Source organism: Arachis stenosperma, chromosome 7, assembly GCF_014773155.1.
Source record: "Arachis stenosperma cultivar V10309 chromosome 7, arast.V10309.gnm1.PFL2, whole genome shotgun sequence".
Lineage (NCBI taxonomy): Eukaryota > Viridiplantae > Streptophyta > Magnoliopsida > Fabales > Fabaceae > Arachis > Arachis stenosperma.
Window position 1 is genome coordinate 34,581,933 of NC_080383.1, and position 15,778 is coordinate 34,597,710.

General features: G+C 33.1%; 1 protein-coding gene across 1 annotated transcript; it reads right to left on the reverse strand.

Moving 5' to 3' along the window:
- Positions 1-12,370: 12,370 nt before the first annotated feature.
- Positions 12,371-15,555, reverse strand: LOC130941764 (UNC93-like protein 1). Its single transcript, XM_057870346.1, has 4 exons — positions 15,001-15,555; positions 14,069-14,292; positions 13,403-13,938; positions 12,371-12,837 (listed from the first exon to the last, which is right to left on the reverse strand). Exons 1-4 carry the CDS (start codon positions 15,404-15,406, stop codon positions 12,636-12,638), a joined length of 1,368 nt encoding a protein of 455 aa, XP_057726329.1. The 5' UTR covers positions 15,407-15,555; the 3' UTR covers positions 12,371-12,635.
- Between the last annotated feature and the right edge of the window lie 223 nt (positions 15,556-15,778).

Genomic DNA, 15,778 nt, shown 5'->3' on the forward strand with positions numbered 1-15,778 from the left:
GTAGATATAATAATATATTACCAAAAAAAGGGATAAAATTCTGGCATGTTTGTGCCAAGAAAATGAACCATCCCTTCTATCCTATTTTTGGAAGCAAAATGGACAGAATATATATATATATATATATATATATATATATATATATATATATATATATCTTTTCTTTTTTTTACCTCTTTTTTCTATTTGAAAATAGAAAAAATACAGCAACATAGCAGAATTGAAGAATAGGGTTCAACAGTCAAATCGTAATTTGAGTCAAAAAAAATGTAAAAGAAAAAAGGAGAATGGTCTTCAGAGTAAAATTCTAGTACTCATAGTCATGGATAACACAAGAGATATTTTGCATGCCATTTTTGGGATTAGGGTTCCTTTTAATCAACAATGAAAAAGAGAAAGATAAAAATAGAGCTAACAATGAAATCCTACCTGAAATATTAGAAGATCTAAATACAATTGAATCCTTGTAAATGGAAATAGCCCACCATAGTAGATGGAATTTGGAAGAATAAGAGACGCAAAGTTGAAGAAGAAGCTTTTAGGTGTTCAAACACTAACGTATTTTCTCTCTCACAAGTATTACAAGAAGATAAGAGTACTGAGCTGTCTTATTTTTTTGTTTAGCCAAAATAAAAATAAATAAATAAATGAATAAATAAAATAACAAAAAAGAAAAAGAGTACGAGTACTCTTGTGTGTTCTCTAGGTGACGTTTCAAACTATTGTTATTATTTATATATGTACATTTTAAAAGAATATATATATATATTGATCCGTCACCTTATAACTCAGTCTTTATTATGCATTATGAGTTATAACTCGGCGTTAACTATCATTCATTCTTTTGCTTGTAATTGACACCTTCATTACCGACTTAATGACCATCATTTCTATCTTAATGACCAAACGGTCATAACATCAATTCTATTCATCAATTTTATGCCTATAAAAAGAACATTCTATATCTAATTTCAATAATACATTCTATATTCATAGAATTATTATAAACACAACATAACACATGATAATTTTCATTTCATGTCTTACATTCTATATTCATAGAATTATTATATACCTCTTAAACACTTACTGACTTGAGCGTCGGAGTGTCTTTTGCAGGTACCCACCCCCTTGTTCTCTTCTTGCCGACGTATAACTCATCATGACGAGAAGCTTGAAGACATTCATCGACGGACGAGCTATACACCGGCTGAACTCAGCAAGAACAATTGGCGCCGTCTGTGGGGACGAGTAAAATCATTCCCACTCCCCTTAGGTTCATAAAACTTGATTTACATTCAAATTTTTGAACCAGTCTCAACAATCTTGTTTAAGATTTTAATACCTCTTATCAAATTTTAATCTATCGTAACTTTTTATAAAGTATATATTTTATACATTCAAATTGCTTCATTTTTACGTATCATAATATTCCACATCTCATAATCGATTAATGAATCAATCCGAGAATAAACTCGGCTTTCAATCAATCCGAAAAAAAACTCGGTTTTCAATCAATCCGAGCACAAATTCACTTATTAAATTTGCTTATTTTTTTCAAAGTTTTCTATTTACACAAGTAAAATTATATATTTTATTCAACATACTTTTACATTTATATTTTGTGTAACTAATATTTACTGATTTATTAGTTATATTCAAACCTCAATATATGTTCTATACAATAATTGCATATAAACAACCATGTCAATTGCATTTTTATTTCATTATGTATTATATTCTATTGCTTAATAATTTCATTTATACAATTAAATGACGATAATGATGAGTTTAAATCTTAAAATTGGATTCTATCAAAAAATTAATTATATATCAATTGTATATAACTGTTACACTATTCACTTTATGCTATTAAATTTTATGTTACTATTTGTTTAATGTAGAAAATTAAACAGGCAATTTATTATTATTGCACGGAGAATCTCCCTCGTCATACTGTAACTACTAGAAACATTATACTAAATGTATAATTCAATAACTGTTATCTTATTGCTTTATTATCAAAATAAAGCATGTCCTACAAAACAAAATTCAGATATTCACATTTGGCATGTATGACATTCATATATGTCGTCTTCTTCTCTACAATTATCAACTTTCAAGGTATATATTTTTTTTTTACTTTGAACTATTTTACTTTTACAATATATATTATTCAATATATGTTGCGACTTTATACCTATTCATTTTCTCAATTTATCTTATTCATGTCAAACCTTCACTATAAATTGTAAATATTCAATAACTAATTGCTTTGAGCGAGAAATTTATCAATAAGTTGTTGTGGGCTGGAAAAATTCCCAAGACAATTAACCATTATATCCTCGGATCATACAATCGATTCCGTCAATTGATATCTATCTCTGAACTTTTCAGTTCATATACAATCAAATGCTAAAATTGTTCTTAAGCGGAAAACTATCCCCCACACAACTATCTTGATTGAACGACTCTTATCACTCAATTATTTTTTGAATAAGTGCTGACATAATAACCCGACTAAGCTTGGGGGCTCACCATATCATTATTCACTCATCTTTTAACCGAGTTATAACTCATTTTATTTTCTAAGCTTAGCCTGGATCATATGATCGGCGGACAAAGCTTGGGGGCTGTGATCCGTCACCTTATAACTCAGTCTTTATTATGCATTATGAGTTATAACTCGGCGTTAACTATCATTCATTCTTTTGCTTGTAACTGACACCTTCATTACCGACTTAATGACCATCATTTCTATCTTAATGACCAAACGGTCATAACATCAATTCTATTCATCAATTTTATGCCTATAAAAAGAACATTCTATATCTAATTTCAATAATACATTCTATATTCATAGAATTATTATAAACACAACATAACACATGATAACTTTCATTTCATGTCTTACATTCTATATTCATAGAATTATTATAAACACAACATAACACAACATAACACTTACTGACTTGAGCGTCGGAGTGTCTTTTGCAGGTACCCACCCCCTTGTTCTCTCCTTGCCGACGTATAACTCATCCCAACGAGAAGCTTGAAGACATTCATCGACGGACGAGCTATACACCGGCCAACCTCTACAAGAACACATATATATAATAGCACAATATAAAAATATATATATAATAAAAAATAATAATAAAAATAAATAAATAAATAAACATACGTGTGGTTGGACGAACCAGGAGCCCGATGAGAGGAATCTTGAACTGAGCGTGAGAGAGGCACTGAGGCAGAGGCGCATTCTGGATGATGGAATTTGGTTAGGGCTAGTTAGAGTGCAGCACAATGAAACGACGACGCTTGGTTCCTTACTCAAAAACCTGTCGGGTCACGCGTACGCATGACTGACGCGTACGCGTCGATGCCTCAATTCTAGTAATGCTACTGCATGGTTCCACAACCCGAGAGTTGTAATGGAACTATGCGGGTGGGGTGCCAAGGGCACAAACCAGCCAACGCGTACGCATAACTGACGCGTACACGTCACCTTGGTTTTTGCTTTTCCACGCGTGAGCATGGCCAACGCTTACGCGTCACCTCAGTTTCATGAATGCTGCTGCTGCATGGTTCCGAACCCGAGAGTTGTAATGGAACCATGCAGGTGTTGTGCCAAGGGCACGAAAAGCATCCACGTGTACGCGTGGCCGATACTTACACGTCCCTTCTCCTCTCTGCTTTCTACGCATACGCGTCGTATCTTAATGCTGTTGTTGCATAGTACAAAAACCAAAAAGCTGTAATAGAACAATACAGATATCGTGTGTGGAGAATGAAAATTGTCACGCATACTCGTAACGGATGCTTACGCGTTACCCTCCTTTTTGACCCCACGCATACGCGTGGGTGACGCACACGCGTCACAAGGCCGACTCAAATTACTGATTTTTTATATTATAAAATTATTATCTATGCAAAATTATTAATGTGATACAAATGCAAAAAGTAATATGGCATAAATTCGTTTTATTATATGTTTGGTATCAGTTTTTACCTTTTATATTATATAAATAAATATAAATATATAGATGGGAAAACCAAAGTATTACAACACTGGACCGGGGATAAACATCATTGTTATGCACATGTCATGTGCTTTGCTCCATAATTCATTCAACTGCTTTCATTTTTTATTATTTTTTAATTACATTTTTTCATTTTTTAATTAATTGTTAGCCGGCCATTATATTCCCAAAGTTTAAAAGTGTACATGGTCTTATTTATTTAATTTTCAGTCTTGGTTGTAGGTAATTGTCTTGTTTGCTTCTTCTAGTGTCACTAGATGATGACTTGAAAATACAAGCAATAATAGATGAGGAATGGGATTAATTTACATAATCTTTTTATATATATATTTTATTAATCGTTTTTAATATCAAAACAAAAAATATACAAAAGATAATGCAAGAAAAATGGTGTACATAATTTTTTAATACAAAAATTTATAACCAATGTTAGATTTATATTAAAATTAATCACTAAAATTAGTCATTAAAATAAAATATACATAAAAATATAAAATGCATATTAAAAATTAGTTAAGTTACATATATTTATATAAAAATATGTAGTGATTAATTTTGATGTGTAAATAGTATTTTTTAAAAATTAAAATTTTTTTAATATAAAAATACTATTCGTACACTAAAATCAACTATCAATATATTTGTGTATAAATACATGTGTGAGTTAATTTATTTTTAATATATATTTATATTTTAATATATATTTTTAATTTATACAAAAATATATAAAAATTGACTTTGATTGCTGATTTTAATGTACATCTAACATTTTCGTTTTTAATCATACCTTAGCAATGGTTGACCTCCTGCCGTGACTACAAGACAGGCATCAAAAGATTTTGTCTTAGTACAAAGAGATCTAAAAGACTATGTATGTCTGCAATAATCTGAGTATATGGGAGATGTCGGACTGGGCTGGTAGTTTCAATAAAGAGATCTGGCTACAACTAACACTGTGATGGCGGTCGCAAGTTTGGGCACATGATGACAAACCTCTCCGAGTACATGAATTCTATGCTTAAGGGTACATGCTATTTACCGATTTTAGCCATTGTGCGATATACCTACGAGAGGCTGTAGCAATTGTTCGTCAGGAAAGGACGGGAGACACATGCACAACTAGTGGTGGGTAATCAATTTTTCAACAGCTGCTATTATGAAGAATAGAGAGGGAATCTCGAAGATGCATATCACTCATTACGACAGACGAGCTTCAATGTTCCTGGTTGAGAAGTCAGAACCTTTCAATGGTTGGTCGCAAGGGTCGTTTCGTGTTCGCTTGACGGCGGACACATGTGACTGTGGCATTTTCCAGTAATTACATTTCCCATATCGTCATCCTCTAGCATCCTGTGCCGCCGCAAGTATGGAATGGGGTCCGTACGTCCATTCGGTGTACATGCAGCAGGTTGTGTTTAAAGTGTATGAGACGGAGTTTTCTCCGATACCAAATAACAAGCTTTGGCTAGAATGGTACAGGACATAGCTTTGTCCTAATCCTGCCATATGCACAGGAAGTCTACCGGCCGACCTGTTTTCACCAGGTTTTGTAATGAGATAGACGAAGGCGAGTGCCAAGGGGAAAGATATGATCTCTGCAGGCAAATCGGTCATACGGTCATACCCAAAAAGGGTGTCCAAACCAGTCGACGGACGAGGTTTAGTTTACAGTCGCTACTTTATTTGTGTTTGTTGTGGTTGTTGTTTCTGTAGTTCATGTATTTGTGTAGTTTAATTTATTGTTCACTTTGTTGTATTTTGATTAAGTAAATGTTGTACTCGAACTTTTTGCGATTTAAATTATCCATGTTTATGGCATTTATGTTGTGCAAAAATTCTAAATTTTAAAATACAACAAAACGATGTTTGCTTATTAAACCAAAAATAGAGCTCAATAATTTAACCCCAAACTAAATACAATGATATAAAAAAATTAGAAAATAGTGAACTAAAATGCAACATAAATAGTGTACCAAAATATAGCATAAAGAGTGTATCAAAATATATCAATAATAACATATGGAATTATAACGAACAACAATAATAACGATATTATTAGTGGTGGTCATCCCGATAATGTAATCGATGTTCAGTGTCACATAGCAGAAGTTGAATCTGTCGTTGAGGTTGAGCCACATTAAAGTGAATAAATTTTTTTTTTAAATTCTAAAATTTGAAATATTTTCATATAGGCGATAAACTCACTATCTTGTGTTATATAATTTAAAATTGATCAAGTTATTAAGATTGACGGTCCTTTAAATCATTGGCTTCGAATTTGATTCCTGAGAGTTGGAAGAAAAAAAAAAAACTTGTTTTTTATTAAGATTTTAGCTAAGTTAGACAAGACTAATCTAATTTTCTAATAATTAGGTCCAAATATACATTGACGATTCAATTGGCACAAAAAAAAATGGATGAACTGAAATACATCTATTATTAATTCATGAAGATGTCTTATCTAACATTTAATATGATTTTAAACCATAACTTATATTCAATTTTTAAAACGTAACAAACTTCATTCTGACCATTTTTAAGAAAACATATTTTGTTAAAATCAAGAAACATCGGCCGATTAAGAAGCATGCAGCTGCTGCAGATGTTATTGTTACTGATGGTAATAAAGGTCGGGCCAACAATTTTATTTCAGTTACTGTGGTAAATAGTGGTCATACTACACTTGTTTCACAATTCCAAACTAAAATTCAGCTTGAAATTAGTCCATCTATTTTGTTAGAAATTAATGACTATCAATAGGTTCACAAAAGTAATTTATATGAATTTTTATCAAATAAAGTCTCTTGTCAATTTTATTAATTATTTTACATATTTTATCCATAAGTATCTTCCATTACTGTTAGGCCAACAAAACTTCTTTTTAAAAGAAAGTTATCCAAAGTTATAAACATTCCATTAGCAATGCAAGCACTTCATTTACAATCATGCCACCAAGCAGTACTCTATTAGCAAGCACTCCCCTTACAATCACCTCACCAGCCAGCACCAATCTAGTAAGAACTAATCCACTTAATCCCATGTAAAATATAACACAGGAGACTGTATCAAAACTTACAAATTTTATGAGATTTGTGTCTATTCTTGGATTCAAGTTATCCAAAACCAAAAAATAATGAATTAAATTATTATATATAAAAAACATTCGGTACGGTGTTTTTGTCTTTCTATTTTGTTTGGACTATTTACTTTGAATATTTTCTTAATTAAGATCCAATTATTGTGGCTTTATAAGACCTAGGCCTTTATTTTAGCAACTTTGACATATTTGGTAAATAGATTAGTATTTTATATTGTTTTAGTAAAGAGTAAGTATTATTTTGGTCCCTAATATTTAGGGTCAGAATCGAAACCGTCTCTAACGTAATTTTTTATTTAGAATTGTTCTTAACGTTTTATTTAGTATTAAAATCGTTCTTTTTAAAAAATATATAAATTTTTATTATTAAATTATCCTTATCCTAATAAAAAAAAGAAAAGACGCGAGGGGAGAGGAGAGAAAGGGAAAGGGGAAAGGACGCGAAAGAGGGGGGAAGGAAAAGGGAAAAGGGAGAAGGGGAAGGAAAAGGGGGGGGGGGGGAGGAGGGACGGCGCTAGCGAGAGCTTCTGCTTCTGCACCGTTGTTCCTCACCACCGCGTTCTCGCCGCTGCTCCTCGCCACTGCACCTCGTCGTCTCGCCACTTTACCTCCCCGCTTCGGCTTTTTGCTTCAGTCTCTGTTTCTGCTTCGGCTTCTGCTTCTTGCTCTGGCCTCTTCTTTCTACTTCTGCTTGAGCTTCTACTTGAGCTTCTGCTTTTGCGTCTTTTGCTTTTGGGTCTACTTCTGCTTCTATTTTTACTTTGATTTTTATTTGTTATTTCTAATTTTATTGTTGTTGTGTGTTGATTTTGTTGTTAAATTTGATGTTGTTGTTTCTGAATTTGAATGATGTGTTATTGTTGGTGTTCTTGAATCTGATTATTAGTATTTGATGGGAGTAAGAGAGGTGGTGGTGGTGGAGTAAGGGAGATGGTGGTGGTGGTAAAGGTGTTAGTAGTAGTGGAGGGTATTTTTTCCGTAAAAAGTTAAAAGGACGATTTTAATACGAAATAAAATATTAAGGACAATTCTAAATAAAAAATTACGTTGAGGACGATTTCGATTCTGACCCTAAACATTAGGAACCAAAATAATATTTAACCCTTTTAGTAACTTTATTTCGACAACTTTATAAGGCTTTTATTTTGACAATTTTGTTTTAGCTGTGTTTTATATTATGAAGATTAATTATAACTTTATGAATGAATTAGTATTGATATATATATTTTTTTTGCCCTAAAATATGCAAATAATAGTAATATGAAACTGTCAATTTTCATTTTTTTTAATGATAGAAACATATATAGGAGCAAAATATGCATATGCACATCTCAATTGGCCAAATTACTTATCCAACTTTAAAATTATCCAACTTTAAAAAGAGAATAACTACAATAATCAGCAATACCAATATACATACAAATACCAAAATTTTACCCAATTTTATCTGTCGACAAAAACCACATATACAACTTCTTACTTACAGTCTACAGACAAATTCAACAAAAATTAAAAATGAACCAGTCAAGTTTATATCCAGAAAAACAACAAATAAGAACTATTACTTACATTGTAGTTTGGGTAACTAAAGAACGGCCTAGGTTAGTATCAGTCCCTGACCAGAACTGGTTACGACCCATACCTCTGCCATTTTGGCAAATGCAATTCTTTGTTTTTGGTGGTTCTCCTAGCAACGCTTCTATTAGAGCGTGGATTATTCGAGCTCCTAATAACTACATTGCTTGCACTAGCCATAATTATTTGATTTTGAAGATGAAAAGGAGAATGTTTACAGAACAGCTACAAAATTAAAGAAGAGAAAAGAACAACTGCAAATAATGATCTTTAAATTTGGATATTAAAATTTTTAAAATTGTTTCAGGCATTCAACCACCAAATATTAGGGGTGTTCAAATTTAAACCTATCTAATTAAACCGTTTATCTAATCCAATTCAAACCGAAAATCAATTAAAACCGCACTAATTTGGATTTTATTGGATTTTATTTTTTACAAACTGCTGAATCGAATCGGATTTTGGATCTACTTTTTATAACCGATCCAAGCCAATCCAAACTGCACAATGCACTATAATATTATTTTATTATTATATTTACAATTATACTTCTTATAACATGTTCAATTTCTTATATGTTTTTATATTATTCATGTATTATTATTATTTAATAAATATTTTATATTCAAAATGTGATTTATTTATTTTTTTAATTAACCTATAATTTTATTTCTATTGTTATGTTATCGTTAGTTTTTAAGAGTGTTAAGTGCGATTTTGGTCCCTAACGTAGAGGCCAAAAATTTATTTCGTCCCCGGTCTTTTTTCGCTACAAAATGGTCCGTAGGGTTTCAATTTGTTTAAAAATCATCTTTCAGACTAAAATCCCCTTCCCCCATCTTTCCCAAAATGCAGAAACAGAAGCAAAAGCAAAAATAGAAAAAAGAAAAACGGGATGCAGCGGTGGTAGGAGAGGAGGGGTTGCGACGGTGAACTGCGAATCGCGAGGAGAGAAGAGATGCGGTGGTGGTGGCAGATCGCGTGGAAAGGGCTGCGCCAGTCGTGGCGACGCCGCAAATTGCAACGAGAACGGCGAGGAAGCAGCAGCGAGAAAACAACAGCGAAGAAGCAGCGGTGGCGTGGAAATTCCCAACTCTCCATCACAAGCGGCGGCGCGACGACCACTTTTTCCACCCCCTGCGACTCTCTTTCTCTCCCCACTCTCTTTCTCCCCAGCTCCCATTCTCTTTCTTCCCCCTCATTCCCTTTCTTTCTTTTTTTTTATAATTTTTTTAATTAGGGATAAAATGGTAATAAAAATAAAAAATTTGGTGAAAAGAACGATTTTAAAACAAACTGAAACCTTTTGGACCATTTTATAGCGAAAAAAGGTTGAGGACGAAATAAATTTTCGGCTTAAACGTTAGGGACCAAAATCGTACTTAACTATTTTTAAGATATTGTTGAGACTTGTTATGTCATTGTTGATTATTTAAAATTTGATGTTGAGACTTGTTATATATATTTAATTTTTTTTAATTTACAAAACCGGAAATCCAATCCAATCCAAACCACTTGAAATTAGATCGAATCGGATCGAAATTTTTTAAAGAAATCATCCAATCCAAACCACACCGCAAGTAAAATTAGTGTTCGGATCGGATGAGTTTTTGACTCAAAATCAATCCAAACCACACCGCAAACACCCCTACCGAATATATCTAAACTTAGCCATTTATGCATACTAGCAATGAATTTAATTGGTAATAACACACACATTAAGTTGCCTTTTTCAAATTTTAGTAATTTAGGAGTAGTTGCCAAAAAAAAATTTGTTTGTATGTTGTATCACATAATAGGCAGTTACTTTAGCATATTTTTTAGGGATAATATTTAAATTTTAAACTGAACATATATATATTTCTTGATTTATATACATGCAGCTTTTATTAGTGTCTTTGATTTATTAGTGTCTTGGGGTTTTTGCTAGCACTCCACTAAGGCAAGTGCCACTATGATTCTTTGATCTCTATTAGAAATAGAGTGAGATTGATAAATGGTAGTTATGTAAAATTGAACAAGTAGCCCCTTAAGGCTATTCTTGGGCTGAATCTTGATTCTATCTCATCTATTTATAAGAGAAGAGTATAGTCGGTTTTTTCCGTTAGTGAAAATATAGTTTCAATTCTCACACTCTGCATTTTCTAGTTACTCTTCTCTGCATCAGTTTGTTATTCTGCTACTGGCTCTGGGTTATTCTTGGCAATCTCTTCTTGATTCATGTATGTCTCATCTACCCTGATCACTCTGTTTTATAATTCTACATTCCTCTCTCTCTTCTTCTAATTCTCAATTCTGATCAATCAGTGTTCCTCATGGACGAACTCAGGGATGATCGTCACAATCATGATTCGGCTAGTGACTATGATAATGAGGAAGTTATTTCAATTGCAGAGGAAGATATCTCTGGAGGAGTTAATATTTGTTTTAAAAGTCTCATTGGTAGAGTTTTTGCTGCAAGATCCTTTTCGGTTAGCACTATGAAGAATGCATTTAAAGCAATATGGAATAGATCTAAGGGGTTTCGGGTGGAGATGAAGGGTCATAACCAATTTCAATTTTTCTTTGATAAGGAGACTGATGTGGTGAGAATTGAAAGAGGGTCACCATGGCTCTTCAAGAATTACATTCTCCACGTTCAAAGGTAGAAGGCTGCTGAAAATTCAGGGGAGGGAGTGATCACAACGATTCCTATTTGGGTTCAATTTTGGGGCTTGCCAGAACAGTTCAAAACCTTGGAGGTTGGATCTAAATTGGGAAGAAGCCTAGGTGAGGTTGAAGATATTGGTTTCTTCCAAGTTAGAGGGAAGGAAACCAGAATTATTAAGGCTAAAGTGATGATCAATGGCGAGAAAAGACTGAAGGATAATCTCAAGTTGGCAGGACCAGATCAGAAGACTATTGAAATTGGCCTTAAATATGAGCGCATTGGAAAGTTTTGTACTTATTGTGCTTGTCAAGGGCATGATTCAAAACAATGTCAAAAAAGACCGAATTGGCGACTGGGTTAAAACCGATCAGGTAGGAAGAAGAATGATTAATTGAAGGCAAGGGGAATAGCAAGCAAGACTGATCTTGGTAAAATTCTTCTTCTTTAGTTTATTCGTTCACTTCTTTTTCACTTGTATGAAGAAATTCTTTGGGAAACCCCACTTCTTTTGCTGTAATGTCCTGCATTTTGGACAAATTATATTCTTTCCCTGATTGAATGTAATGCAATACGTATCTTTGATCAAAAAGAACAAAAATATTATTTGCATATTATAAATCAGTCATCAACTTATTTTTAGTGTGTATTTTGTTTTAAAATATATTTTATATGAATAATTAATTTGATAATTTATTTTTGTGTGCATGTAAATATGTTATGAAAGTGATAATTTAGAATTTTTCTGTTTTAAAATAATTGTTGATTTAACTTTTTTTGATAAATTAAAAATAAATATATTTATTTTACATCTAAACATATTAATTTTTTAATGTATAAACAAATCAAAACGAAGTTATTTTGAAACTTTGAAAGTAATGAATTTGAGAAGTGGCCATTATGCACTAATATAACATACTTCTATAGGAGAAGATAATAATAAAAAGAAAGCAAGTACAACGGAAAATTGACTCAATGTTCCTTCATGAAATAAGGAAAAGAAAAATGCAGTATAAAACAATAACAAATATTTTATTTATGCACCAAGAAAAAGTTCTCAGATTATAGTTAGGTGTATAAACCTATATCACTCTGTAAGAAACTGATTAGTTTCTTTTCTCACTAGTCTCTATCATTTACACAAATGAGTTCCACTTCCATATACACTGACATAAACATTTTTAATTTCATAAAAGCAATCAACTAGCTAGATCAAATAGCCATAAGAACAAGACAGATTCAACTGGATTCTCAGTCAGTGTGATCTCAATCTTTATGTTTTTTGAGCATTGTTATTTTCATCCTTATGGTCATCTTTCACAGCTAAGATGACTACAGTTAGAAGTAATGGATAGCTTACTGTAGTGAGAACCCAGTTCACAATCAATTGAGACATTGGAGACACCTTGTGTGTGTCAACTTGCCAAGCAACTGCAGCTCCTGCACTTTGTATTCCTTTGTAGAACCCTGTGTATCTGCATAATTTCGCCAATATCAAAATACTGCTGACAACTTAGTTGTTATAAAGATATTTAATTAGTGGTGATATTATTATGTTACTACTGGTGGCATGTCAAGGACTAATTTCTTAGTAAATTGTTTTTTCGGGGACCTGTACATTAATTTGTGTATCGATCTTCTAGACTCGGTTTGGTAATTATTTTTAGACAAAAAACAGAGATATTAAAAAAAGAAAGATATAAGAACAATAAACACAACTTCTCTATCTCGAGACAAAATTTGTCCATTTTCTATTAACTTGGAAATTAAAGATAGTCAAAATAAGGACAATGTTTGTGTATTTTGAGTTTAACTACTAATTTGGCATTAAGTGATCTTTATTCTTTAGGGTATTACGAGAAAATATAATAAGTCCCAGTGACTAAAATAATAAACATTTTAACCTTTTGCTAATCACAAATTACTTATACTCCCCTAATAATTAAACTACCTACTTCCATTGATGAATCAAATACTAGTAGAAGAAAGAATTCAGCAAATAACTAAATCAGAGAGTTTATTCTTTTCTACAAAAATTACCTGCTAAGAATCTCAGAATCATCAGCAAGCGCTCCAATGACCCAATAAACCATACTTTGGAAGATGGCATCAAGCAAACCAAAACAAAAATACAATACAAAAGGACCAGCAAATCTTGACCCTGAGTCCTTAAAATCCAACTTTTCGGTCAAACCATTATTATTTGAAGAGTACTTGATCTGATTGATGAGTCCACCAATCCAAATAGCAGACCCAAGAAGAGCAACCAATGAAATTCCCACAATACCCCTCTTCCTTCTGCTCTTGAAGCTGAAATCCATTATGTGTCCAATCCCAACTGACCCCAACATTTGTGCACCCCAATAGAACACATTGTTCAAACCCCTAGTCCTCAAATTGAACAATGCCCCATTGACATTGTTGAACTGGTAGGTGTAGAAGAAATTGCTTGACCATGCAGCAGGAACAATTAGAAGCATCTTCCAATTGAGGAACAACTTGAGAATCTCAAAGCATTCGGTGGACACATTTGAGTACATGATGCTGCTACACTTTGTCCCATCGTCGCGCACAACCTATATTGCATTGATATGGATACAAGTATTAGATTCAATACATAATTTGATAAATTTATCTTAAGTACTTCAACTATTAAAACACTATGTGTTGGCAATTTTGAAGTATGGATGGATGAAAACGTACAACCTTACTTGCAGGCAAAATAGCCAAAGACAAGAGTGTCCCCAATGACATGAAGCACATGAAGGCTATGTAGGTTCCATCATTGACAGAAGCAGCTTCACTGCGATGGTAGTTCAATATAAAAGGAATCAAGCCACCAATTACACCCCCCATGTTGAATATGCTCCAGAAAATTGATATGTAAGTCCCTTTTCTGTTTGATGGAGGGTAAGATGTCATTATAGCACCTATGTTTCATCACACACCCACAATAACTATCATATACAATATGATATGACGTGATATACACAATTTGATGAACAAATAATCACAAATTTAAGTTGTCACTGAAGGCATCAATATTTGATGGATATACGCAAACAGTATGGCAACTGTATGGAAAATGAATTGTCACAAATTTTAAAAAGGGCAAGGCAACAAAACTAACCAAACAAGAATTTAATTTTGATGATCGTACATCCAATTACCTAATGTCATGTTAGTCAAAATAACTAATCGGTGAATGATCATCCAACAGAAATTCTATGACTATGTTAAACACGTTTACCACTCCGAGTGCATAAAAAATAAACTCGATTAAGTACAAATAGTAGGACAGTTTTACGGGAAATTTAGTCACAAATGTAAGAAGTTTGAGGCAACTTCATTCATGCATATACACAAACAGTACAACAATTCTGTGGAAAAAAATTAAAATACAAAAAAATTGCCACAAATTTAAGTTCAAGGTAGAAGAAATATGCACGCTTGAACCAATTAACTTATTTTAAATAAAACGACGTCGTATTTACCCTTTTATCTCCAATTAGTAGTCACTCAACATTAACTGCTTTCTCCACTAAAACAAACAAATCAAAAATTCAAAATTGATTTAAAATAGAAAAAAAAAAAAGATTGGGGACCAAGTTGATTTAAGTTCGAAATTGGCGGTGTACCTTGTGCAGCCCAAAGAAGACCAGCACCAACACCAAGGAGTGCACCAGCAACAACCGCAAACGCTTGGTGCTTGTGATGGTTATAGTAGAGGAACGAACCCGCGTAAACAACATAGGTGGAACAACCTGCGAAGAGCGTAAGGTGAGGTCCAAGGATGTTGTAGATGCCACCGCCGAGGACGCCGAAGACGGCAAAGGCTGTGTAGAGCGCCGTGAGGGAGTTGTTGGAGGCAGTGTGGTCAACTTGGCCTCCACCACCCATCCCTGATAGTGCATTGAACATTCCAGGGCAACAAAAGCATACTACCCCAATCATCATTATCTGACCCAATGCTGAGTTGTACCTTACCATTGATGACGCTTTTGATTTTCTGCTTGATTCTTCATCAACATTGTTGAGAACCATTTTGCAGTTGAGATGAGAGGCTATGCAACACGGTTTGTGGAATTGTTTTGAGAAATCAGACGGTGATTATGATCGTGATTGGGGAATTTAAGATAAGGAAGAGTGCAAGTGTGAAGACTACTACGGCCTACGGGTGTAGATTCTTTGATGCTATTGTTTTTTAATTTTGGTATAAGGTTTTGCAATTATGGGAACATTATAAGAGAGGGAATTAATATTCTTAATAATTAATTAATATATAGCCTAGAAATAAGGAATTCATTACCAAGTTTTCAAGTATGGACCACCCAGCTGGATGCTGTTGGATTTGTAAACCTTAGATGCTTTTTTTAGTGAAGAAAGAAGAAAGAAGAAAGAAGAAAGAAGAGAGAA

What these genes read in the sequence shown, in the direction of transcription:
- LOC130941764 (XM_057870346.1), bottom strand. Translation starts at nt 15,406, where the DNA reads ATGGTTCTCAACAATGTTGATGAAGAATCAAGCAGAAAATCAAAAGCG. An exon ending in TCTTCTTTGGGCTGCACAAG is followed by an intron (nt 14,293 to 15,000) that starts GTACACCGCCAA and finishes GATGAAACATAG; the next exon opens with GTGCTATAATGACATCTTAC. An exon ending in CTATTTTGCCTGCAAGTAAG is followed by an intron (nt 13,939 to 14,068) that starts GTTGTACGTTTT and finishes AATGCAATATAG; the next exon opens with GTTGTGCGCGACGATGGGAC.